Here is a 25,658-nt window from a genome sequence, read left to right on the forward strand (position 1 = left end):
TCGTTGTCATATTCGACCTAATTATATACCATCACTATTGTCACGGAACCATCTCTCTGCCTATAATACGGCAGCATCTTTCCCTCTTCCTGTCCTTTCCATAACCCACAGTGACTTCGCCTCGGCTCGGACCCGCCCATCCTCCCCAACTACGTGTCCCTCCAAGAACCACTTCCTGCCCTCAACTCCCTTCAACCACGCCTTAACAATAATCACTCCTGGGGTCGCCACAGGCTGCCGATAAGAAATCTGCAAATTGGCTGTGTACAGACGGGGCCTCTCGTGCGTCCCAACCACAGTCATATCTTGCCGGAACCCTTCCACACAGTTACTGAGCGTTTCATCAAGAAGCGTGGCTAAGATGCCACCATGAACAGTGTCGCGGAACCCACTTAGAGAAGGTCCCAGCTGTACGAAGAGGAGGAAGTCCGGCTCTGCAGCAGCAGATGGTTGTTGTCCTGATGTTGTTGCTGCTGCTGCTGCTGTTGCTGCTGCTGTTGCTGCTGCTGCTGCTGTGAGTGGTTTCTCACTGTTATCACCCGGCTTAATGGCGGCTAATGCCATGGGGTTTAAATTCAATTCTGGCCTGCGGATCACAGCGATCATCCGCGGGATTGTCTCCGGGGAGTTTATAACATTGCTGAAGAATCTGTCCGTGGTGTCTTCCCCTTTATCAAAGCGGGGAAGAAACGGGATGATGCGGTAGATGTCTGGGTTGTGGAGGTATGGCTTGGCGCATGGGAGACACGAAAAGAAATCGATGTCCTCTTGCGGGACTTGCACGGTGTTGATGAAGTTGGCGTATGTGCCGTTAGGGTTACTGGACATTATGCGATGGAGAGAGATGGGGGGGGGGGGGGGGGGGGGTTTGAGATTCTGGATTTTGAGATTAGCTTTTATTCCTGACATGCAGGCTCTGATAGGTTATTAACTAAATATTCCAATGGGACTGGTTCAATGGAACAATCGACGGTAATTAATTGTCCATTAAGAATTGAAGGTGGGGTCGAAAGATGTTGAGGGTGAAAAAAGACTATTATTACTGCTCTCGTTTGAAGCCATGAAATAATAGCCGGATATTTTACTCATCCATGGATAGATAGATAGGATGCAATCAATGGATGCACCCATCTTCCTACTTATCCCGGCACCTCTCAAAGTGATCGCTCTAACGCCCGAGGCCGTCACTGGGAGGTGAATGTTGAAATCGAAGGAGAATTTACTGCTAAAACAGGAGGTAAATGAGCCCCTCTCCCGTTGACAGTAATAATTTGATTACCCTCCCACTCATTTAGACTCGACACGATGGAGGGAGGGGAAGCAAAGAGAGAAAAGAGAGAAAAGAGAGAAAAGGCACAACGGCACTGCCACAGAACATAGCCGCTCAAAACGCTCTCACTCTCTAGATATATGATATTTTACTTGGCAGGATTGAGAATTGAAAGATTCTTTTATTTGACTGTATTTTGGTATATGAACCCGCCTCGACATCGTGTACACCGTGTACCACATGCTTCATGCCTGGTTCTGAATATAACCGATTGTTAACCAAAATCCTGTGCTCTGCTCCTGAACAGGTTCGTGGGAAAAGTCCGAAATTCCCAAAGATGTTGAAGAGCAGAAGCGACGGCGGAGGGAGGTTTTATCACTGCATTATTAACTGTGGACTGCAAATGGGACTGGGTGGCTAGCGGTCTGTCTGTCTGTAATTAGTTGATGCTTTCGAGCCACAAGACATTTGCCCCAAAACTACTTGGAGAATGATATTATTTCCTTCACCACTCAGGCCCACTGTGCGTCTTCTGGATCTACTGTTGTCTCGTCAATATATTTTATATACCCTGTTTTCCTTGCTTCGCGGTCTAGGGTGTAGTTTTGGGAGGAGGTGCTTCTTTTTCCTTTGCACCGGACATGCGTTGCCATTGTTCCACAACTCTTAACTGGGTTGCAGGTGTTAATTTCTATTCTTCTACTCTATCTGACTCTTTTCATAATACATAACCCATCCATCCGGTTCTAAATCGGTTGTGGATGACGGCAACCATAGATCCTATTTCAAAATATCGCGGCCAGCTATTTCTACATTACACGTTAGTTGTATCAGAGGAGACTTTATCATACTTCTCCGTTCCATTCCAGATCACCTTCCTCTCGCTACTGTACTTGACACAGATATTTTAATATACTTTGGCAATTGCCAGAGAAACCAGGTGTGATAACCCGGGATGGGATGTGTCGCGGGCTGCCTAACCTCAAGTCTAATCCATCAAAATATAAGACATCAGGCAGATAGCTTTAGGTCATCTAGACGTCATCCCACATTCTGTGGAACATTGCTTGGTTTATTTCAACACACGTCGAATCAACTATGCGGGAAGGATTAATCCAAATCGAAGACCTAACTTTTCCAATGGCTGGCGAGTGAGATTTTGCCAGCGAGGTCTGCCGTGTGCTTTGATGCCACGTCAGAAATATCTATTTCCAACCTCGACCTTGGGCATGATCGCCCCTTGGACAACTGGGGCTCGCATTTTGAGTCGAAAGCCAGAACCACTTCCTATCAGATGATGGCGAATGGGACCTTTACCACTAACCACAAAAAGTCGAGATGACCATTTCGTAGCATTTCACTCCTCTCATGCCTCTTGGAGTCCCCTGCAACGTTCGTATGACCGACCATAACATTGTCAGGAATGGAACAGCACGGGTTAATGACACCCCATATGACGAAAACGAAAACTGTTTATTTTAAACGCCCTGGTTGATCCCCATCCAAAGATGTTGTCGAGACCTTTCAACTGAGGCCTGAAATATGTTGCAGCCGTTACAGATGGAAGCCTCCATGCTCTGCTGCCTCACATAATCGCCATAATCCCGCATCTCTCGCTGCACTGGTGACAGCACCAAGCTCTCTCTCATTGATTGCACGATTGATATCCGCATACCGAACCTCTTCAGCACCAGATTTGCCTCGGCGCTTCTTACCTACGTGCGCATCAGGATGATACTGTTCCATAATATGAATGTATAAATCCTTTGAAACATTCTCTGCCAACCAACGCACAATCTCCTGTCCTTCATCTTCTTTCCCAGGCATTACTAGATGCCGAACCAACACTCCACGTTTCGCGATCCCATCCGCAGTAAAGCTCAAATCCCCGACCTGGGCATGCATAGCTTTGATGCTCTCCATCGCCGTTTCGGTGTAGTTATCTGCCTTCAGCAACCGCTTGGAAGTACTTGTTTTCCAAACTTTGAAATCTGGAAGATATATATCAACAAGGCCGTCAAGGAGGGCCAGAGAATCTAGAGAGTCGAATGATGAGGTGTTGTAGATTATCGGTATTTTGAGGCCCATCTCAGCGGCCGTTAAGATGGCTAGAACCACTTGGGGAACCACATGTTCTGGCGTGACAAAGTTTATATTATGAACATGTCCAACATCTTGTAATTTCAGCATCCACTCTGCTAGCTCTTCCGGAGTCAGGTCAAACCCGTTCCGCTGGTGAGAAATGTCCTGTGTGGCAGTGGAAACTTAGTCAAGGGTTTCAGCGCATGAAAAAGCGGTCGAATCCCACAAAGCACAGGGCTTAACGAACATGGTTTTGACAAAAAGTGCATCTCAAATTACACATCGAGAAGAAAACAGATCCGCTTCCCCTTGAGCCTTGAATGCATGGCTCTTCTCCGAAATGTGGCGCAATGACGTTCACCTTAACTGTCCCTCCAGGTATCAGGCAGTAGCCTGTCTTCTCATACCGGTTTACTCCACAGAGACGAGGACACAAATTACAGTTTCGCAGATGTGCATATGCCGTAGAGCGTTTTATCGCTGCATCAACCGACGAGAGGAGTTGATAGCGCGGGATATATTCGTCAAGGAGATAGGGAGGGGCTAGATGAACCGAGCGGGAGTTGCGCGCGGAGAGAAGGATGGGAGAACGTGCTATTGAACGATTCGGGGATAAGAAGACAAGTCTCAATGGCATTACGACAAGCTCTGCTCGGCCCCGTGCGACATGCCACCAATATCGATTGTACATAATCTCGGTTGCATCTCAGAATGTTCTTCGAGTCAGGGTTGGGTTGGTTCGGGATATCGAGATTACGTCATAATTCTGAAGTCAACTTGGACCATGAAGTACGCTAGTCTCTATCAAGCCTAGTTCAATGGAAACAAAGCATCGTGACTGTATTGTTGATGGTGTGTTCCGCCGGAGAACAGATGAATGGTTCAAAGCATCTAAACAATGCCGTGGTGAGCAGGATTCTGCAGATCTCCGGATGCGTTTCTTCCAGAGATTCTCTTGTTCCCTTCGTGGCCGTCGGAGATATTGGTTGAAGAACTATATCCATTTTCACTCTGCTTAACGGGATATTAGATTGGGAGAGGCGCACGACAATTAGTTATCTATCTATCCCTAGGTATTTTCCTTCTCTCCCTTTTGAACTCTGAAAGTTTCCGAGCTGTGATTTGCTTCAAAAATCTTTCAGATATATTCCTCGCCATGAAGCCGATAATTGCGGTTCCTTCTATCCTGGCTCTAGTGTATCGAGCGTGGTCTCGAAGGTCCCTTACGCCGGTTGGCATTATTGCTGCTGTGCTCACTGCCGTGGTTCATGCCATGCATCCGAGCTCCGCGCCATTCGCTCTACTCGTTGCATTCTTCCTGGCCGGAACCTATGTAACCAAGGTAGTGTTACAAGCTTTATTGTTTTATCTCTGAGAGGTGTTAATAGTTAATTAAGGCATGCTCAGGTAAAACATGATGTGAAGTCTCGATTGACTATTTCTTCGTCTGGTTCTGTTGGGGGGGAAGCGCCTCGAACTCATGTTCAGGTGCTGGCAAATTCTGTTGTTGCGTCAATATTAATTCTTTTGGATACCCGACGGCTGTACCAACTTGGCCCGGTGGAATCCCATTGCTTCCCATCCGGAGGAGATATTTTAATGATTGGGATTGTCGCGTAAGTCTATTCTCTCGAGATTAAAAAAAAAAAAAAAAAAAAATTAGATTGGAGTAGATATAGTTAACTTTTTCACTAATTTCGTAACAAAAAAGGAACTACACTGCTGTCGCTGCTGACACATTTTCAAGTGAACTTGGGATTCTCTCGAAAAGCCAGCCCAGGTTGATTACCTCATGGAGCTTACGAAAAGTCCCTCCAGGCACTAATGGCGGTGTTACCATAGCAGGATTCCTGGCAGCTGTTCTAGGGGCTTTCATCATTGGAGTTACATCCTTGTTACTGCCATTCTGCTCCACCGAATCCCAAGTTAACTTACCCAAATCTCGTTTCAACACAGTTTGGGGGTTGAGAGAGAAGTTCATCTGGATTCTAGTTGTCACAATATGGGGCACGCTAGGGAGTGTGTTGGATAGTGTTCTGGGAGGTCTCCTACAAGCCAGCGTGGTTGATAAACGTACTGGCAAAATTGTAGAAAGCGCTGGGGGGCTAAAGGTTAATTTTTCTTTTTTTCTTTTTTTCTTTTCTTTTTCTTTTTCCGTCCCAATTCAAACCAATATCCTCCCCTTAATTGTGAGACTCATTTGCGTCTTAGGTTCTCGTACACCCAGGAGAAGCAATTATCACCGGCCTTGAAGAGCCGTCCAACAGGGAAGGAAGCAGTATCCGTGTTGCGGAAGACATAGCAAACATCCTAACCTCCAAGCCCATTCTGAGGGAACGCCGGTCTTTCAGTTCTGGAGAGCTCCCTGACCCGGAGCATGAAAGCCGCAAGATTGAGGCTGGGCACGATATATTGGATAACAACCAAGTCAACATTTTTATGGCATTTATAATGAGCTGCTCCGCGATGGCTGTTGCGTGGTATGTTTTGTAACAGTTTGTGGAATCATGTGTGGTCTCTAGCTTGGAGAGATTGGGACATCGTTACGCCATGACTTTGTGATTCGACTTATCTGCACGTCTAGACTATCAGAATTCATTCAAAGTCTTGGTCTGCGCGGCAGCATTATATCCAAAGTTTTTTTCATGTGTCTCTTCCTGTTCGCTCACTTCTTCCTTGTATTTGCTTTCTCTGATATCTACCTTCCTTGGTACGTCGTTCTAAAAGTTTTAAGCATAACCGCATGGTGACAATAAAATGTGAATTTTCAATATTTATTAAATAGTATAAAGGCAGAAGCGAAATTGTGAAAAACAAGACCTATTGTCAGGTTTACCCGACCTGTCACTCCGCCACCTTTCACTTCTTCATTACATTTCACCCTTTTATATAGATCAACCCCATCACAATTCCCCGAAATCAAACGAATAGAGGCAGATACGATAAACGAGAGATGGAAACTCTTGGAGCTTTAAGAGAACATATGGCTCTGTATCAAACTTCTTTAGATGTCTCGAACTAGACGCGCACCTGCCCATGCATAAGCGTAGTTTCGTTGATACCAGTTGACACTGCATACAAACCCACGTTAGCAGAACCGTTAACTCTCTGAAGAAATTGAGAAGTTAATATGTTCCATCATCAAATAGAGCTTTGACAATAGATAGATAGGTGCAGCTTACAATGTGGTCCGACCCGCGATTCGAGGATGGGTTGCCCAAGAACCTCCCAGAACGATGTTATGTTTTCCATCGAAGAAGTCGGCTACAAAAACGTCAGCTAGTGACAGAATAATGAAAATGAGGGGGGTCTAGAGAATATTGTAACACATACCCGAATACCCTGGATAAAGATCCATGGCCTTGAACCCTTCATGCGCATGGAAGGGAGTGGCTGTCCACTCCCAAACTCCTCCCAGTTCACCGTGGCCGGAAAGCTTATTTCCGTTTTGGGTGACGGGAGTGGGATGCCAGTGTTTGAACCCGACGTTACAATCGTCGTCAAGATCAATATACACTGGCATGAGGTTTGCTGAATGGGATTGAACAGGCTGGTGATCCGGTGTACGGGGGTTGCCATGCATGTCTTTAGCGGGATCAACTAGTTTGGTGAAGCCTTTGTCGATTCCGTTAACTTCGTCGCTGCTTTTTGGATTATTCAAGAGTTAGCAGGCATCCATTCCAAGGGTTAAGTTCCAAATTATATGGTCGGTCTTGTCAGATTGTGGATTTCAACTTACCCATTTCCATTTGTCAAAGAAGGCACGCCGTTGGTTTCTTTCGATTTGAAAAGAGCGGAGTACTTGTAAATGCTCCGTACTTCTTCAAAAGAGGGGATTCTGCAATTCACAAACTTCGCATACCCCTGAAGTTCATTGTAGGAAGCCATGACGGGCCAATCTAGCACCCATTTTAATGGAACTGGCCCGAATACAGTACGAATAGCGAATTTTTCTAGAAAATCCTTGCTAGCACTGGCATTTGTTCGATTTGTTTGGCTATCCCCATTTCTCAAGGAGCTCGCTCCGTTCACATACCCATTCTGTTTGTTTCCCTTTGTCCTGGGTGCTAAATCGATCCAGGAAGCGGGAATAGCCGTGATGTGATTCTGTTCTAAATATTTTGCGTACTCCCCGTTTGTAATAGGCCTGGCTTTGGCCTTAAAAGCGGGGACAACGGCTGTTCTCTTCGGTTTCTCATTATCCCAACCGAAAGACTGTTTTGGGATAACATCGCTGCCTGGATCTTCTAACCCAATGGAAATCTTTTGCTCCGGAATGGTGAACCAAGCATTTAGCGTTGAGTTGGAGGTTGATTGTTTAGCCAATGCCTCAAAATCTGGCCTAGGAATTCCCGGAGGGGGTAGAGTCTTATCACTCTGCAACAGCATATACAGAAATGTCTCCAAATGCATGGCTTCGTGCTCAAAGCTAAGCCAGAGCGCCTCAGCCAAACGTCGTCCCATTTTCCCATCTCTTAAAAGAGGGCGCGTTCTGTTCCGGACTGCGTCTCTGTATGCCAGAATTTCACCAATGGCTGGCCATTCGTCCGGGATTTCAGAATGAGCATGACAAATCTCAGGATTATCTACATCAGGATCAATACCACGCTCAAATATTGAATGGTATTTCGCAGGCTCCGTTGGAATGCCATTTGTGGCTCGTGTCAAGTGGATGTCTGATATGAAGTTCAGCATGAATATTTTCACAGGCCGGGTTTAAGTCCATGAACCTACCAAGAAAAGTAGGTGTATGTCCCAGGTAGAAAATTAGAGCATTCCGCAATCTAATCGGCTTTGACAAAAGTTCATGCTTAGGAATCATGGAAATGGTCACCATATCCCAGGCCTTCCAGAGACTTTCGAAATCCGAAACTTTAGGGGTTGCATCGGCAGCATAATGCGCTGCTCGAGTGGGCATTTCCAGGCAGCATGATGACAGAAGGTGGAGATCTACCAGAATCGTCAATAGCAGGTCAGAGAATACACTACAGTTGCATTAACCATATCCATAGATCACTGAGAAGTCTCTATATGATCCCAAATCCGTCAGAGGATGGGAATGGAAAAACAAAATGGAACTTACAGTATTCGCCTGCACTATTCCCAAACCGGGCTACTGGCGTTAGCAGAGCCTGTTTGAAGAGCTCCTCGCAGTCTTCTGGTCCATATTTGAAAGCTCGTTCAAATAATATCTTTTCGCCCTTTTTCAAGACCACCCCTTTAAAGGTGATATCCTTTTTGGGGACATAGTAGGCTCTATGGCATCCATCTGATTTATCATAAAGACCAGTCACTTCCCAATCTTCTTTTTTGAAGGCTTTAAACCCAAGAACTGAATTTGCATAAGAGAGTCCAATCTTGTAAAAGTCCTTTGTGACGCCCTGGCTGTCGTTATAAGCCTTGAATACCTTCTCCGGGTCCTTACAAGAATCAATTCCGATTAACATGGAGTCCGACGGCCCTAGCAATTCCGAAAATCTTTTTAGAAACTGAGCTGCTTCGGGACGGGTAAAGTTGCCAATGGAAGATCCCATGAACAAAATGCATGTGGGGGTTTGTCTATTTTCTGGCTTCGTCAGCCAAATGAGGGCATCGTCGTAGGTGCCGTGAAGCCCACGGCATTTGACATATTTATAACCCTTCGAAGGAATTGCCGCAAAGGTGCGTTGGAGCTCCTCAAGAGATAAATCAAGAGCAAAGTAATTAACAGGTTTGTTCTTGCGTTCAAACTCATTCAATAGTATCTCGATCTTGCGAAGATTCCTAAAAACTCAAGTAAGGTTAAAGAATTGACAGCGGAAAAGAGGGAATTTTTAATTATGATCGTTCATGTCCTCGCCAGTTGAGTGGGAAGAAACAAACCCGCTACCTAGCTCCACCAATTGAGCATTTTCCGGGATCTGATTCACGATCTTGGCTGCGTGCATTGTCAAGGCTTCAATTTCAGCATTGGTTAAGTAGTATTCATCCACATAGGTAATGTCCTCAAAGCGGCGAAGTCCTTCGGTGCTATAAAGGAGAAGAGTCGGCATCGACTTTGGTTCTCTGTCTGGGGGGTTAAGGCCGTTGTAGATGTCGTTGGCCAATGAACCCTGAAAGTCATTAACATGGATATCTGTAATGGCTACACTGCCCAATGCCATGTTTGCTGCCACTCGTCTGAGCAATAGTTACGTAAAAAGACAGCTAGCTACTCAAGTAAAACAATGAGGAATTGGAAAGATAATAAATCAAGTTCTTCCGTGACGGAGGGAGAGGATGGATACTGTAAGTTTAGCAAGAAATATGATGTCTCTCAAAGCTCTGGGGAATCGGAAGTAATATATATATATATAGTTTATAGCAATAGAAGTTTAAGCCCAGTCCGTATTTTTTGGAACCGTCCAGCTGGCTCCACAAAACTCAACGCGAGATCAATTACTTGATGTCCTCCTCACCAGTCGGCAAGGACATGTTGAATCAAGAAAAAGTCTAGGAGTGGGCGCGCCGTACCTGAACAAGTGCACCAGCGCCCCCCCGAATAATTAGATCTGCTGGATCCTCGGGTGTGTACACACACACTGATCGTATTCTGAGGTGGCATCTCTACAACCTACGCGACATTTAATCCTATTCGTAGTGCCGGGTATGGGAGGGAAGATGACGGAAAAGACGAGAGCGGACTGGAATGGGAACTTGGAATAGCCGACGCTCTCTCTTCCTCTCTCTTCCTCTCTCTTCCGCTCTCTCTCACACACACACACACACTCACTCCCTCGATATCACACATTAGGGAGCGAAAGGGACATTTTCCATATGCTAAGATTTAATTATATCCTTAGCCATCATCAACATATTCCATCTGGTTTGCACATCACTCGGATCAACCATGGATGTCAAGGCGTTTCAATAAATGCCGATAGAGTTGTCATGGAGGCATGCTGATTAGCCCTTGCATAAACATTGGCCATTGAAATCAAGTTGGGAATTTGACAAGAACAAGCTTCCCCCCACACCTATGACGTATCGCATAGATCTGAAACCTTAAAAAGGTCCTCGAGTTTGCGCTCCACGAAAAACAAAACAGGAGATCCGGATCCTCTGGTCTTGTCCCGCGCGGGGGTGCCTTTCGTTTTCTCGCCTCTTCCTGTCCCCACTTTGCTGGCAAATCCTCATGATCCCCACATTTGGGTTCCATATATGCTTCCACTATATTAAGCATCAACATTTGGGAATAAATATCCCTCTGTCCTGTCCGCTCCAAGGTTCCAAGGGCTGTTTGAGTGGCGTCAAAAAAACGGATGACGTCTAATGCACTGGGATGGTTAGAGTTTTGTTGAGAGCGGCTGACTGGAAGGGCATGTTTGCACTGTTTGCTGTATTTGCTCAGGCTGGCCCTGGCTGGTGCGTGCGAATCGGACCTTCACCTCAATTAATAGACCAGTGGAGAACCAACAACGAAAAAAAGGAAGAAAGAAAAGAAAAGAAATGCTACACGGTCTTCGTGTCATGGTTATTTGTGTCCCTTGCTGTTTGATCGCTGCTCTTTTGTGAGTCATCAACTCACTTAATTATAGATACGCTCTCCGGGTTTTAGCAGCCGCCAGTTTCGGGCATCCTCTACGCTACCTCCGAAATGTCATGACTGCCTATGTTAAAGGCATGACCCATGGGCAGTATAGTATGCCTTCGTGTCTCCGGGAAATGACAACTGATTTGATTCTCGGGCTTGGGCTGCGCCTTCATCCGTGCCAATTTCCACGGACCTTCTGGGAACCTTTTTCGCTTTGCTCTGGTTCTGTGAATGCCCAATCAAGGCATCAAATTCAAATGGCTGGCTTCGCATGGAATGGTTAGACAGTCCAGGATGTCGTCTTTCCAATAGACAGCTCTTGGGTAAACCATGGCATCTCTGGGGAACCTGGATGCATTATCTTCCCCAGTTTCCCTTTTCTGGTTCTTGCCCTCCCGCGAGTGGTAGCCAATGGCTGCATCTATAACCCCCTTGAAGGCATATCACCTATTCATAAATCCTGCTCAGAGAAACACCCTTGTCCTGAAGACAATTCCAAAGCTGGATACTCACTTTTAAAGTTCAATGTGCGAGCGGAAACCAAACACTCGCTGTTGACACCAATTTCTGTCCCTCTTACTGGCGGAGGTCCTCAAGTTAATATGAGATTCCTCACCTCAGGTCACTTGCTTGCTTCCAACACGCCCCATTCTCGCAGCGGGGGTTAAAGACAGTTAATTATTTTATTCATTTTTTTTTTTTTGTTTCAGTTTCTTTTCAAGTATCTCAAATTTAATATAATCAGATGTATCATTTTGAAGGGAACCCAAAAGCTTTATTAGTTCATTAACCCTTCCACCCATGTTGATGCTACTTATTGATAAATGCGAAGTGCGATAATGCTGAGGGTTGCAAGTTTTAGTATCTAATGAACTCGAAAGACCACATGCAGTAGTTCGTGGAAAGCCGTAAGGAAGAGATATCAGATACATTTGCAACGTGCCGATGATTTTTACGAACAACCTCCTGGTATATTTCAACATTGGTTAACTTGACGACTATAGTTTCAAGGGATGATTAGCAGAAGTGATATCGTTGGAAGATATGCAAAATTTATGAATATAAGTGGGATAAAAATGATTGGAGTACACCATAGGGCTTGAGTAATGCTGGTACCTCAACAATACTATATACAGGTCTATTGTTAGCGTGTTGAGCTCCAGGACGTTTAATCGCAAAAACATAGTTGAATGTCGTTTGGTCATTGGAAAGATTATTAGGGTTGTATGTTTGCGTGTGCATCCGCACCAGTAGATGTTAATAATATTGATCCCAATCCTCTGAGTTACGAACGAGCAGAACAGTGGCGGAACGTTTCTAACATTCCTTCAATTCAAACAGTCCGCAGATGTGGAGTCTATGGTACATGTCTCAACAGACCCCGAGGGCTAGAAAAATATGTTACGGTATCCATGCCGAAGTGGTGTGGAAGATCACGGAACAATATTCAACTTAGGGTTAGGACACAAGTGCGGATTCGTCAGATCGCCTCACTCCAGAACATTGCTTCTCGAGTTTTATGCAGACCACCTAACATCAGGCACCGCAGATGCAATTTTGTCAAACGAGCAGCATGTCAAAAGACACCGCTAGATAGCACGGATTCTTGCGCAGATGAAAGACCTTAAAAAGACAACAATACACCAGCTGCAAAACAAAGATCCAAACTTGCAATTGCAATCGCAAAATGAAAGAGAAAATAAAAACCCATATGCAGAAAACGACAAATGAGACCGAGGTTGAAATTTCCGGCGAAAATGGTGAGAAGAAACCAGTGCCGAAAACACTAGTCCTTCATCAAGGCGGAGGATCTCGACCACGCTCTACGAGAGAGCAAACGGAACCGATTCATCATCGCTAAAATGGTGGTCCTGCGGAATGAGTTGGAGAGGAAATTGATTCTGCCATCCATGGATCGTTGAAATTTCGCCGGGATCTTCTCCCCCAAGAAGCCCTTGGCGTTCTTGTTGACTCAATCAAGCTATCCCAGGAGGTAAAATGGGAGCTTAAGGAAGCAAATGCACGGCCAAAAAGCGGCAGGTGGACACAGTACACTCGGCACATATGGGGCTGAAGTGAGTCCAAGAAATAATGGCTAAGCTGGGTGTCACCTGCATCATACGGCGGAGATATCAAAGGGTAGGCAAGCCCTGCTGGAGAAACTTACAGCGGCTATATTCAAAGATATCGAACGAATCTCGAGAGGCACTGAAGCGGAAGTTAGGTTATTGGAGGTTTGCGATCCAAAAAAAAAAAATAAAAATAAAAATAAATAAAAATAAAAATAAATAAAAATAAAAATAAAAACATAAAACATAAAACGCCATTGTGAAGAATCATCTCGTCAGTTAGGGAATTGGCGAAAGGACAGATGAGATATTAGACATTGAACGCGTCGCTTGTGTAAATTGATCCGCGAAGGAACTGGTTGGAACTGTCCGCTATAGTTACAAAACGTCGGATTATTGATGCGAGATAGAAGTTATATTTTCACGCTGCAAAGAGCCGAGTCCCCATGTCTGGTTTCCACAATGTTGAATTATACCTTGAGAGCACAGAGCGTCGGAATATTTCAATGATCTATCACCCTTTTTCTTCTTCGCTGGGCTTGACGATTTGTTTCGGCATTTTTGGATTGGGGTAGAATCCGCATTATTGTTTTTCCGCGCCGTTGCATCATGCATGATGATATCAACCTCAAGAAGTCAAGTCAAATCTGATGATGTTCTGAAGTCTGTTGTAGGAGAGAACAAGAGAGAAACCCCCCAAATCATTGAGGCGTTCATTATTCACAAATCACAGGTGGCCTCGTTTTGATCACCTCGGTAATTATATCATACACTAAGCTCCAGCTTAGTTTCCTATCTCCATTGGCGAGAGTGTTTGCTAGTGACACAACCTCTGAACACCCCAGAAGTCCTATTTCTGATTTTTGAGGATACTTTAGAAGGAGAGATATCTGGCTCGGCAAACACAGCGAAATGTCTTCAGAGGCGTTGACAACGATTTCCCCAATCACCAACGATCCTATAATAACCCGCCCGGGGGTATCCCAGCAGGAGCTTGCATCAATGCCACAAAAAGCACAAGACGCTTTCCGCTCCTTTTCGCGATTGACGACTCTGGGTCAGCGCCAGCAGATCGTTGCTCTCGCTCTTGGGCTTCTCGCAAAGAAGAAGGATGCTCTAGGTCGTGAACTTACAGAGCAAATGGGCCGCCCGATTGCCTACACTGGTAGCGAGATCACAACAGCTATAAAACGCGGTGAATACCTAAATCGTATTTCTAGCACCGTATTGGGAGATGAAGGGATCATACACTCGGAGGCAGAGCCTGGATTTAGAAGGTATATCAAAAAGGAGCCTGTAGGGGTCGTGCTGATTATTTTCCCTTGGAATGTATGTTTTCGAGTTTACCCCCGATTCTTGGATCATTATGATTTTTAAACTCCCTAGGAGGAATTCCAAATTGCCTTTTCCCACTTTAACCAGTGGGTCCATTCCATCAGGTCCAGAGTTTACTAATTGTGCCGTTAATAGTATCCATATTTGGTGTTGATAAATAGCTTAATTCCAGCGCTACTGGCCGGAAACGCTGTTATTCTGAAACCCTCTCCACAGACCCCAACAGTCGTGGAACATATTGCCTCCATTTTTAACGAAGCAGGGTTACCACAAGATGTTCTGCAATACTTCCACTGCGGCTCCCCTATCGACATCGAAACAATTGTCCGTTCCCCCCTTATCAACCACATCTGCTTCACAGGATCCGTCGCAGCGGGTCTAGCCATTCAAAAAGCGGCTGCTGATAGAATTGTAAACGTTGGTCTGGAACTTGGTGGAAATGATCCGGCATACATCCGCAGCGATGTTGACATCGCGTGGGCTGCGGAGGAGATTGTTGACGGAGCCATTTTCAACAGTGGCCAAAGTTGCTGTGCGATCGAAAGAGTATATATCCAGGAAGCCGTTTATGATGCATTTATCGAAGAGGTGAAGAAAGTGCTAAGTAAATACCGAGTGGGTGACCCATTTGACGAGAAGACGCAGATCGGCCCAGTTATTTCGAAAAGGGCAAAAGCGAATATTTTAGCGCAGATTGAAGATGCCGTTAAGAAGGGGGCAGTGGACGAGACACCTTCAAACCCGACTTTAGATAACCTTCCCGCAGCCGGGAATTTTGTCAAACCCACTCTTCTGACTGGAGTAACTCATGATATGCAAGTCATGACCAACGAGACATTCGGGCCAGTTATACCGGTCCAGAAAGTTAAAGATGACGCGGAGGCCGTTCGATTGATGAATCAGAGCAACCTGGGCCTAACAGCTAGTGTTTGGACGAAGGACGTTGCTACGGCTGAACAGCTGATCCAACAGATTGAGGCTGGCACTGTATTCGTTAACAGAGCTGATTACCCGAGTCCGGTAAGTTCTATACTTCGAACGGAACACTCATTCCCTTTCTGTCTATATATATATATATATATATATATATATATATTTCACGTCCCGTCGACTTTATGAGAAACCACGTACTCACCCGACTTGCACTATAGGATCTTGCATGGACGGGATGGAAAGACTCAGGACGCGGGGTGACGTTGAGCAGGTTTGGATTTGACCAATTTGTCAAACTGAAAAGCTTCCATTTCAAAGACTATCCCAAATAACTTAAAATTTATTTTAATATTGCAGGAGAATCTTTCTGTTTTCATATCGCTTTATCCCCGCTGTCTTGTTTGGGACAGCGACAATCATGATATATTTATTTTTGGGATGTTGGCATATTTTTGCATTGAAAGAAAGGTTCTGCCTGCCGGTGACAAGTACTTTGCATGTAGTATAATACCAGCTAGTATCATAAATGTTGACATCCAAGGATTGTTAAGATATCTGGAGGTCCTGGAGTCCGAAGGATTGATAATCCACTGGAACCTATTTGGCTGAACGCAATCGCATCGACCAATTGGCAGGATGCAAGGTCATGGACTTCAATGCGGTTTTGACCAAAAGCCGCTGGAAGAATCCGGATGAATAAGATATATTACCAACTGAACAAGGCGACGTCTCCCAAGCTTCTAGATCATGATAGTCCACCTCTCTGGCACTAAAATTCCAAGAGACATTCGAAATGCAGTGGTGACAAGAGAATTGGCCCATACCAAACACTCCAACGTAGATATTCCAATGGCATGGCTTCATATTTGGTCAATTTTATGGACTGGGGGAGTTCCTATGTCACACAATTCGCACGCCAACTCAGGCACCACCAGCAGCAGCAGCAGAGCACCGGCATCCTCGGACACATTTTGATGATGCAATAAGCGGGTTTGGGTTTCCAACAATAGTGATCGCTGCCGGGAAGTTTCCACGGTAGCAATCCCGCTTAGCCAAGACGATCACATCAGTCCATCCAACTTGTGACGATGAGCGGATAGTAGTAAACAGCCCAACCCAGGAACGGGGTAGATGAAGGGGCGGGGGCGGAAATGGCCAGCAGGATATTATTGGAAACGTAGTGAGGTTGAAACATCTCCACACGCTGTGTGTTGGCAGGCGTTTTCGTGGCGCGTTCCCTGAACGGTAAGAAATATCCATGGTCTTAGGTTCCGGAGGTTGTTTGCGGGTAGACCTGGTCCAGGGAAGATTCGTCCGTTCGGTGGGTGGAGATGGGGAGGGTTTGAAGATAAATACAAAGATCCCAACTTCGCGGCAACAAAATGCCTCACTAACCTTCTACCCAGACGCCTATTTGCTGACAGCAAGCCAACCAAAGTGGCACTAACGGAGTATTTGTAGACACAAGGAACCGGGTAAAGAGCCAATTACTTGGATTTGGGTTCCACTCCTGGCGATCTATTTAACGCGGAACTAATTACCGTCGTTCTTTTTCCACCGTGGCACACATGTTGGCTGCGTGGATATCGTCCACACAGGCGTTGGAACTTCTACGACACAAGCAGGAACTTTCCAAACATCCATAAATAATACATTGATGCACTCCGCACTCGCTGTAAAGGAGGTAACCATATTGCCAAAGTGGCCCGGAGGGTGCAGTGGCCATCAGAGATCCAAAAGCACGTCAGCGCTCCGTATCCATCTTAACTCCAAACACAGCCCCTTAAGTTACCCGCCCGCATAGAGTTTGCATAGATATTTATTCAAGCGCAACACTGTATCCCTCGTATCAGCTTTGCATCGCCACAACAGATGTTACCTGTTCCTGACAATGCTTACCGGTGACCATACAACATTCCGATACTCGAGATATCTTAGAATAAAATAAATTAAATTAAAAATAAGTAGATAAATTATTGGCTGGTGGCTGAATGGCTCTGGTGAGCAGGGACTATGTTATTCAGTCAACTGGAGCCCCATTCAAACGTAGTTCCTCTATGCTATCTTACTCCGCAACAAGCTGAGCGGATCAATGGCGGGCGAATGGTGGGAATAATGCAAAAAGATACCGCTGCTGTCCCCCTGTGTTCACTGCTCTTTTAAACAGTCTCCATTCTCGGGTTCTTTTTTCTTGGATAACATGGACCAGACCCCTTTGCATACGGACTAACTATAACAACACCTTTTATTACGACTCTCATTTGGCAGGTTCCCTATCAGCATATTGGACTGGCTTGGTAATCCAGGGGGAAGTGGATGCGGGTTCGGGAAAATCGTAATAACATTTTATTAAATGATAGCGGAGTACGGTAACTCCTCCAAGTCCTGCCTCATCTATCCCGGTGTGTTTCATCGCGCGAGTTTTATCTTTGTGCGGATTCGACCCCTCCTTTCAGCAGTTCTTCTGCAGGCTTCTTGCGATTTTTCTAATCTGTATTCATGTCTGGAGGATATTTTTATTTATTCTCTGACTTTACGGTTCGTGGATGACAGATAAGTATATGAATGGGATTTAGTTCTTTTTGTCTCATTCCAGATTAAAATCACACCGTTTTTGTCTCGCCTTGCTTTTCCTCTGGGTTTGATTAAGAGTCCTGACGCTGGATTTGTTGTTTTTAATTTATTTCTTTTATGTTAATATTGATCTATTTGTACAACTCCAAATTCATATAGTTTTGTTATATCCTCTCCTGCTCATTCTTTGACCGTCAGGTCGTTCGTTCATTTATTTTACTGAGACCTTTTTGAGCAACCTAGCGAACGACCACTTCGAAATACTTCCTTTCCCACTGCCTCTCTTTAGATTTCTCATAAAAGGATTAACTGCCTCCTTGTCAACGATACCTGAAAAGCACCGCTGTTGATTTTAGGAGCCCTCAACCCATTGACTAGGCCATTCGCCATCTCACCGAACGGGATACAAAAGAAGGAGGGAAATGGACTGCTTTGGGAGTTTGGTGCCATGGATCAAATCTTTCCATCCGCGACGGCAAAAGAGTTCGAATCGGTTGATAATTGTGAGCACACCCAACGTGATATGATGGATTTGCTCTAGTGCTTATATCCTCATTTTAATCCCAGGGGCCTCCAACCGATTTCCGCCGGGTAGAATTCGCAATGCCTCTTTTTGACAAGGAGTATGTGGTTCTGTGACTTGTCTGTCCTGCTTGGTTCAATGCTAACCATAATGGAGCAGAGATACCCTGTCGGACAAAACTCCCAGTGATTCCAGCACCCTTTATCGAGTTTCAAGGCGCGAAAAGTTTCAGCATGAATCCAAGAAGTTGAAGGGGAAATTGACACACCATATCGACGAGAGCATTTTACGGATGAGACGACAACGTATCTAAACGTTTCGCGCAGTCGATCTAAGAGCCCAGGGAGACGGTTATCTTTGCTGAGATGACATAAGCCAGAGTTATGAAATAGGGGAATGAGATGTTACTTTTTCCCCATATGACTTCCGAAAATGAAAAAGGAAATGGTTACGAACGGACCCAGGAAATACGACCTTGATGAAAATTTCGATGTTAAGAGGACGATGATATTTGCTTTTATACCCCTCACAGCAAGAATGTTGGCACTTCACTGAGGTGGGATTCTTTGGAGTTTCTGTCCCTCTTGTGGCGTTTATTGGATGCAGTTTCTGATGGGACACGTTTCCGAGTTTGGTCCTTGGCTTTCATATCATATTTCCTTATTACGTGTACTTTATCGTCATCGAATTCGTCGAGCAAAGTCATTACTTTACTTTTACGTGTGGACGGAGGAATCGGGTTATATCGGGGATGCTCCGTGTTCGGCCGGACTAAGTGATGTGATGCAGTTACCTTTTCCTGCACATTTGATCGTGATACTGTTTGTGCTCCCTCAATGATAGATAGTGAAATAGGTACGGAGTTCGTACTCTCGCCGGTACACTTAGACTGCTGGGTTGCCATCTGAACTGATTCTGGTCGTCTGGACTGGGCGTCAAGATCATCATCGTCACACGTAGACGTTTCATCATCAATTAGATGTGGATTAACTTCAGTACCACGATTGGAAACGGGATCCTTCACATATTCGTCGCTTTTAGGTCGTTCCCACGGCGATCGAGCAGGTGTCTTCGAAAACCCCAGTGCGGCTCGAGAGGCAGACCTGATCCCCTGTAAACCAACCAAGGACTGGTGTTTCTTTTGATTCATCAAGTTCTGTAAAGATGTTCCCACCCATGGATCATCATCGCTATCTTCTTCGCTTCCGACGCCATCTTCAACTTCAGAGTCGACTGGAGGGCGACCGGCAACTCTTTTAAATTCCTCCAGCGCTGCATTGTGTTGGGCGGCGTTCTCTTCAGACTCCATATTTTTTCGAATATCAGCACTCAACGTTCCTTTCAAGCCCGCGGATCGAGCCAGGTCTTTGAGAGCGTTGGCGTTTTTGATTTTCGCCTCTTTTTTTCTGCGTACATACTCAGCATGGTGAAGATGGCGAGTGAAAGTCTGCGCGGTGGCTAGAAATTCGTCCTCAACCATGATGTATTGATTGTCGCTCTCCAAGCCCTCTTTCATTAGCCTATAACATCCTGTTAGCTAACTTAACTTGCCTAGCACCAAGAAGAGAAACCACGAACTCTACGGGAGGTGGTTCGCATGGTGGAGAAGGAGGAGTTTGAACTGTTAAGTTAGCATGCGAAATTTAAAGATATCAGCATAGCACTTTGCATACCAGTATGGCGTGGAGTCCTTGTAGACGTTGGCGCATTAGCCAACTCTGTTTCAGTTGAAGCCTGTGACGGTGACGGCTTTCGGGAGGCACTTCTAGTCGACGTAGTACTTTTGCGCCCCTTGATATTGACCTGCCATGGCAGTATTCGGGGCATAATTGCGCAATACGCAGCTCGAGTAGATTTTAAGACCTGCGCAATTTTAGACCATAATAAGAGACAATCGCGAACAAAGCTTAGGTAGAGCTTTGAGGATTCAAGCACTTTGCAGTGTGTTCCGCTAGGGAGTCAAGAGGTATAACTAGTTAACTAGTTAATTATCTGCAGATATCAAGGACTGGTCCAAACAAACGGTCACCCATCCATAGCTGACCTAGATATCCATTAGAAAGCGCCGCATCCAAATACAGATGAATTAAATGAACTGATAAACTGGCTTGCCCATATAAGACCATAGAAGAGGGCATGAAGGATGGTGGTTGATGAAGGTCAGCGTTGGACTACCTTGGGGAAGCGGGTTTAATAAAGGCCTAAATATGTAACGGGCACGTTGAAATATCACGTGTTTCTCACAGTTAACAACAACCCTTGGGAAATATTTCACTGCGCTGCAGCAGTTCATTACTCTATAGTATGACGAGGAATAAGTACCTAGGTACATACACATGTATCGTCCATTTGCTTCCTCCATGCTCAAAATTAGAGAAAGTAAAGGAAGACAGCCTTGATAGCAGACATGCTGTGGAGCACTCAGAACCATCTCAACAACCAGATCATAGCTTCAAACCACGATTTGCATAAGCCAGGAATGGACGCGCGCAGTGGAAAGGCGAGAAAAAGCTATCAGAGCCGAAATTTCGTGGTATCATTGGTCATAAGCCATTCAGTGTGGCATAGTGGTCTAAATCTCAGAATGAAAGGACAAAAAACGCCGTTCCCATAAACCACGTTCAAGAAAGCATTAAAACAAGAATATGTACCCTTTCACCAAGCTTTCCATATGGAAAATCCGTTACCCCAATTTGCGCCTCTCCTTATGATGTTGTGAATTTTAACAGGGCGAGGTAAATGTTGGATGAATTACACCTCCCCTGGACGCTTGCTATTGCAACTGACGATTTTCACTTTGTCCGCATGGACTGTGGTCTGGTTATCGAGTTTGAAGGTAGCATCTTTGATGAGAAATGTCCAGACTTCGTCGCAGAATCGATAGGTATCCAGATGACCCTTGACGCAAGCATCCCAAATTAGCTAAAATTCCCAGGACAAAGATGAGCTCCAAAACTACCAAATGGCGGGAAGACAGCTTTACCTTGAAAGAAAGTCTGGCTTTCACTTTCTCGGCAAGGACTTCTGTTATGACCCGATCGAAATTTGACAATATTTTCATCGCAAGCTGCGGTTCGATACGGCCCTCGTTGATCAAGTCATCAAGCGTATCGGTTAGGGACAAGCCAATGCTAGGAAAGTGAGGTGTATTAGCCCATATTCTTACTGCTTATTAACCCGTGAAATGCAATACCTGCTACCCCGGTAGAGCTCATAGTATGCTTGAGCGCTCATTGTTGCGGCGTGATGAGCGAGGGAGTTGTAGGTTCAGATGGTTTGATGGCGACCTTTAGGTGAAGTGGATTTGTCTGGTTAAAGATTTTCACGTGACTGCAACTAACGTTTTAAATGTGGGATGGTTGGTCTTCCATTGGTGGGTGGGAGGACTGGCCAGCTAACTGATATACGCGTACATCACGTGAGGTGGTGCGGCTACCGGGCGGTCATGCTCAACATTAAATAAATAAATAATCACGTGACGCTACTTATTACTACAGCTCTGAAGATCTTTATACTAAATATGTTGCGGTTGAAGTCTTCACAATTTAAATCATTAAAGGCCTTATATATTTGGCAATTTTCTCTCTCTACAACTGCGAGCCATGCATGCCATACCCTCTCGTGTTCAGTGACAAAACGAGGAACTTGACCAGGCATACCGGGAGCTGGAAATGGTAACTTCAACAATCTTCCCAAAGTAAACAAACTATCACAGCAGTCCGCAACATCTATGGTTCTTCACAAAACCCCAAACAACCTGAGAACAACATCACTCAGGAATCAATATTATAAAAAGTGTAGCTCAAGGAGACCAAGAGCTACGTGAAAAGTTGGAAGAGAGGATAAATGAGGTTGGTGTGTTCTCCTTGGAGCTAGAAGATGGAAAACTTGGATATGAAACTATCAGTCAAGAACAATATGTTCCTTTTAATTTGACTCCACGAACTTCAGGTCCTGTTATAAATGTGGAGTGAATATCGAAATGCCTCAAGAATCTCCCTATGTCTGCTGAACACCGATATTTATGAGATTGAAACTCTAGATTGACCCTTCCTACTAAATGCCGTCGCTATGCCCAACTGTTCTTCTCTCCGATCCTATTTACACGGGCATTCAGATCTACTCTTGAGAAGTAAATCTGTTCTATCACCAAGTGGTTCTAAGGCCTCTGTGGCCAGTATCGTACATGCAACTCTAGGACACAAGCCCTCACCGCAACATTGATCACACCCCCAACTTTTGTTCTTGCTGGAAATCTATGGAAACTCAATCCTGCACGGTTCAGCCGCTTGCCAGACCTCGCGAGGGCCTAGGGAACGTATCGTGACAGATGTTGACCGATTGTTGCCCTCAATGAGTGGTGAAGGTGAAGCCATCTTCATCTGCCCACCGAGAAATCCACCTGCAACACAAATACTGCATGCGAATCGCATGATGAGTGGATCGTTCTTGACCCAAAGGATCTAGAGAAAATGTATTATTCCCGAACTTGTTCATATCTTATATGCAAATTACAGTGGTCATACATACAAAGATAAAAGCGGTATAGTTTCCCAGGCAATGGAAGAATTCACCAAAAGATATGGGGAGAACGCGACGGGTTACATGTAAATTGATTTGACAACTTTGAATACTATTTTTAACATTTTTAGGTACGGCTTTTTGTTTCATCTGTTTTCCTTCCTTCAAAAGAGGGTTCTATAAGGTTCCACATCTAGTTTTGGCTATGATTTGTCTCAACTCCATGCGTGGAAAGTTCAGAACTAGGGTTAGTTCTAGGTTCTCCGAAGTTGAAATCCTAACCAGGAGCAAAGTTGAGAAAATGTACCGTCTGCTTTTCTTACTCTACGCACCATGGAAACAGAACTGTTACTGGAAAGCTTTTGGTGAATACGGCAGATATGGCTGATTTACCCCTCAAAGCATATCCTCCCTGTCGAGCTCAATGCTGGTCAGTCATGACATATGAACTCTTCTTGGCCTCCGACTCTGGGTGTTAAGTTTTCATTCAGATAACCCTGATTACCTTAAGATATATCTAGCCGTTCCAAATCCAGTACGCTACAAAGAGTATGTTCTTTGGGGTATTGTACGGCATTGGTACGTGGCGTGGGGACTCGGAAAACGGCGCAAAAGCACGATGAGGGACGTTCATCCCGCCAAAATGAACGCCTGTCCTCCTTGACTCCGGTAGGTGTTTCCAACATGAATAAGTCACCAAAGTTTAACCTCAGTGCCCGCTCCCAGGAAGCCGGAGTTCAAGTCATCGTTCAAAAATTTTTGCGCTTGCGGAGATCTAGCCTCGTTATGGCTGTCTCTGCATTATCTTTAACTATGGAGCTATTATGACATTCGCAATATCACTGAGATTTTTTGAAGCATGGACGAAAACTCTCAGGTCATTCTTCCGGTTTAGAACAAATAGGGCTTAATTACCAGATCAGCCCTGGGAACGTTTCCGTAACCTTTAGGGGGTCCTCAAGAAATCAAAAAGAATCATGATGAAAATTCCTTCTAGCTGGTTTAACACGATTGGGAGACCTTACATTCCATGCAACCGAATCCTGATAGACACGAATTAGGTTAATTATGGTACGGCATGTTTAATCACATCATTTCTATTTTTGCACGACAACTGGTGGAGAGCTCGATCGCGGATATGGTTTTTTCATACCTTGGGAACATGGACCTGAGAACCAAACCGCCTCGAACTCAACCCCGCGCTATCCGCAATACGTTCTGGCAGTCTTTCGGTTTTTACGTCATAACTCACAACTAACAAAACATTCGACACTGGCAAGAAGTCTAGCCGGCCAATTTTTTTTTTTTTTTTTTTTTTTTTTGCAAGGAGAGGGGAAATATGGAGGGGAGAGACATAACAGTGTGCAATTCTTCCAATCCTCAATCGTCTGTCTTCCAATCTCATGAAAACTTTCGACCTAGACAGTGCGCTGTAACAGGCTAATCAAAAAGTGTTCTATATCCAAATCTGCCTAAAGAACGTAGCTCGACTTGATATACAAATCCCCCACCTGTGAAAAAGCCGTCAGTTTTACTTTTGATCGACGCCAAAAATATTTTGCTTCTGTGCCTATTTGTTGGCCATCAAAACTAACTTTCCTGGTTTTTAAACCTTGTGGAAACCAATAAGGCATCGTCCCAACAAAATGGATCTCACGACCTTCTCGTCGCAAGCGGTTCGAAAACCTTTCTCAATAGCAATTATTACTGAGAGAAAGCAGGGGCCGGATATTTATGGCAAGGCCCAGCTGCCAAGTCCGCTGACAAGGGTACGGGGTTCTTGTTCATGGATCTGCAGAGTGCCTAACGTCAAAAAGTGTGCATATAAAACAATGGAAGTCTCCCACTATTGGGGCTCCGCTTCGATTTATACGACTTTGTCAAGCGTACACTCCAATTTCTGTCTCCAAGGCGAATAGCACATCTCAACCGTTGAAATTTCCATTACCCATAAAACATGAAGTCCTCTGTTGCATTTCCATTATCCCTGGCGGGTGCTTTTGCGCTTTTCAGGTGTTGGGGGGAGGGGGGGGGGGCGGCCCCTTGTCTGTGTTTGAAATTTTATATGCTGTTACATTTTTTTGATGGACTGTTGCATCTTGCACCCTGTCTTACTCCGTCTTTAGTCACATCATCAAACTCAGAAAAAAGGGTCGATATAGCTCCGCAATGCCCGTCCGTGCAGCCATTCAAATAGCTACTCCTCCAAATGCGGCCAAACCCTGCTATACCCATACAACCATATTGTCCAGGATTTCTGCTCATCTTGGACATGCATCGGCAAATCCATGCATCAGCACCAACCTCGATAGCCCCATGTCCAACCTTGTCGTGCCTGGAGACTCCTACGTTGACGCAGTTCAGCTCAAGTCCCACTACCTGTCGGGTGGGATGCGAGAAAAGAACAACTTACGTGCCCCCCGTATCTATGCCTTCTGTCGGCGTCGTACGTGAGGCCAGAAGAAGCCTTGGATCCTCTGCGGGTCGATAGGACGGAATTCCTGGGACTTGAACCAGGAAGAGCTCTGGAGATAGCCACTTCTTGACGGAGAAGGAGGGACGGAGGTTTTGGGGAAGGCTGAAGAAATGACAACAACGAAGTCTGGTGTAGGAATGTCCATATGCTCTTCCATTTTTGATCTTGAAATTTATTATATGCACATCTCCGCGCACAGGTAGATTCTACAAAATTGCCGACGCTTGCAATACTTCCAACGACTTTGAGTTTTGAATCACACATCCAATGTTTCTTAGAAAATCAAACAATGAGATTGTTGCTAGATTGCATACCGTGTACAT

General features: G+C 45.1%; 12 protein-coding genes across 12 annotated transcripts; 5 read left to right on the forward strand and 7 right to left on the reverse strand.

Annotated features, from left to right (window-relative positions):
• Nucleotides 1-60: 60 nt before the first annotated feature.
• Nucleotides 61-828, reverse strand: PAAG_03906 (hypothetical protein; the record flags this gene model as incomplete). Its single annotated transcript, XM_002794267.2, has 1 exon — nucleotides 61-828. The coding sequence occupies one exon, from the start codon at nucleotides 826-828 to the stop codon at nucleotides 61-63; it is 768 nt and encodes a 255-aa protein (XP_002794313.2).
• A 1,996-nt stretch (nucleotides 829-2,824) lies between these two features.
• Nucleotides 2,825-4,043, reverse strand: PAAG_03907 (pyruvate formate lyase activating enzyme; the record flags this gene model as incomplete). Its single annotated transcript, XM_015845100.1, has 2 exons — nucleotides 2,825-3,517; nucleotides 3,600-4,043. 2 exons carry the CDS (start codon nucleotides 4,041-4,043, stop codon nucleotides 2,825-2,827), a joined length of 1,137 nt encoding a protein of 378 aa, XP_015702189.1.
• Nucleotides 4,044-4,508: 465 nt separating this feature from the next.
• Nucleotides 4,509-5,845, forward strand: PAAG_03908 (DUF92 domain-containing protein; the record flags this gene model as incomplete). Its single annotated transcript, XM_015845101.1, has 4 exons — nucleotides 4,509-4,694; nucleotides 4,760-4,968; nucleotides 5,064-5,463; nucleotides 5,564-5,845. The coding sequence occupies 4 exons, from the start codon at nucleotides 4,509-4,511 to the stop codon at nucleotides 5,843-5,845; spliced, it is 1,077 nt and encodes a 358-aa protein (XP_015702190.1).
• A 511-nt stretch (nucleotides 5,846-6,356) lies between these two features.
• On the reverse strand, nucleotides 6,357-9,495 carry PAAG_03909 (hypothetical protein; the record flags this gene model as incomplete). Its single annotated transcript, XM_002794270.2, has 7 exons — nucleotides 6,357-6,423; nucleotides 6,535-6,616; nucleotides 6,686-6,993; nucleotides 7,092-8,028; nucleotides 8,087-8,302; nucleotides 8,436-9,115; nucleotides 9,215-9,495. The coding sequence occupies 7 exons, from the start codon at nucleotides 9,493-9,495 to the stop codon at nucleotides 6,357-6,359; spliced, it is 2,571 nt and encodes an 856-aa protein (XP_002794316.1).
• Nucleotides 9,496-12,130: 2,635 nt separating this feature from the next.
• Nucleotides 12,131-12,765, forward strand: PAAG_11768 (hypothetical protein; the record flags this gene model as incomplete). Its single annotated transcript, XM_015847355.1, has 2 exons — nucleotides 12,131-12,373; nucleotides 12,622-12,765. The coding sequence occupies 2 exons, from the start codon at nucleotides 12,131-12,133 to the stop codon at nucleotides 12,763-12,765; spliced, it is 387 nt and encodes a 128-aa protein (XP_015703046.1).
• A 230-nt stretch (nucleotides 12,766-12,995) lies between these two features.
• Nucleotides 12,996-13,721, forward strand: PAAG_11769 (hypothetical protein; the record flags this gene model as incomplete). The annotated part of the gene is made up of 2 exons (XM_015847356.1): nucleotides 12,996-13,123; nucleotides 13,607-13,721. The coding sequence occupies 2 exons, from the start codon at nucleotides 12,996-12,998 to the stop codon at nucleotides 13,719-13,721; spliced, it is 243 nt and encodes an 80-aa protein (XP_015703047.1).
• Nucleotides 13,722-13,885: 164 nt separating this feature from the next.
• On the forward strand, nucleotides 13,886-15,573 carry PAAG_03910 (aldehyde dehydrogenase; the record flags this gene model as incomplete). The annotated part of the gene is made up of 3 exons (XM_002794271.2): nucleotides 13,886-14,302; nucleotides 14,444-15,328; nucleotides 15,460-15,573. 3 exons carry the CDS (start codon nucleotides 13,886-13,888, stop codon nucleotides 15,571-15,573), a joined length of 1,416 nt encoding a protein of 471 aa, XP_002794317.1.
• A 589-nt stretch (nucleotides 15,574-16,162) lies between these two features.
• Nucleotides 16,163-16,501, reverse strand: PAAG_03911 (hypothetical protein; the record flags this gene model as incomplete). The annotated part of the gene is made up of 1 exon (XM_002794272.2): nucleotides 16,163-16,501. The coding sequence occupies one exon, from the start codon at nucleotides 16,499-16,501 to the stop codon at nucleotides 16,163-16,165; it is 339 nt and encodes a 112-aa protein (XP_002794318.2).
• Nucleotides 16,502-18,418: 1,917 nt separating this feature from the next.
• On the forward strand, nucleotides 18,419-18,651 carry PAAG_11770 (hypothetical protein; the record flags this gene model as incomplete). The annotated part of the gene is made up of 2 exons (XM_015847357.1): nucleotides 18,419-18,438; nucleotides 18,498-18,651. The coding sequence occupies 2 exons, from the start codon at nucleotides 18,419-18,421 to the stop codon at nucleotides 18,649-18,651; spliced, it is 174 nt and encodes a 57-aa protein (XP_015703048.1).
• A 213-nt stretch (nucleotides 18,652-18,864) lies between these two features.
• On the reverse strand, nucleotides 18,865-20,165 carry PAAG_03912 (hypothetical protein; the record flags this gene model as incomplete). The annotated part of the gene is made up of 3 exons (XM_015845102.1): nucleotides 18,865-19,858; nucleotides 19,917-19,959; nucleotides 20,012-20,165. The coding sequence occupies 3 exons, from the start codon at nucleotides 20,163-20,165 to the stop codon at nucleotides 18,865-18,867; spliced, it is 1,191 nt and encodes a 396-aa protein (XP_015702191.1).
• A 924-nt stretch (nucleotides 20,166-21,089) lies between these two features.
• PAAG_03913 (transcription initiation factor IIA small subunit) lies at nucleotides 21,090-21,572 on the reverse strand (the record flags this gene model as incomplete). The annotated part of the gene is made up of 3 exons (XM_002794274.1): nucleotides 21,090-21,236; nucleotides 21,322-21,469; nucleotides 21,532-21,572. 3 exons carry the CDS (start codon nucleotides 21,570-21,572, stop codon nucleotides 21,090-21,092), a joined length of 336 nt encoding a protein of 111 aa, XP_002794320.1.
• Nucleotides 21,573-25,285: 3,713 nt separating this feature from the next.
• PAAG_11771 (hypothetical protein) lies at nucleotides 25,286-25,492 on the reverse strand (the record flags this gene model as incomplete). The annotated part of the gene is made up of 1 exon (XM_015847358.1): nucleotides 25,286-25,492. The coding sequence occupies one exon, from the start codon at nucleotides 25,490-25,492 to the stop codon at nucleotides 25,286-25,288; it is 207 nt and encodes a 68-aa protein (XP_015703049.1).
• Between the last annotated feature and the right edge of the window lie 166 nt (nucleotides 25,493-25,658).

The sequence above is a fragment of the Paracoccidioides lutzii genome, assembly GCF_000150705.2.
Source record: "Paracoccidioides lutzii Pb01 unplaced genomic scaffold supercont2.9, whole genome shotgun sequence".
Classification (NCBI taxonomy): Eukaryota; Fungi; Ascomycota; class Eurotiomycetes; order Onygenales; family Ajellomycetaceae; genus Paracoccidioides; species Paracoccidioides lutzii.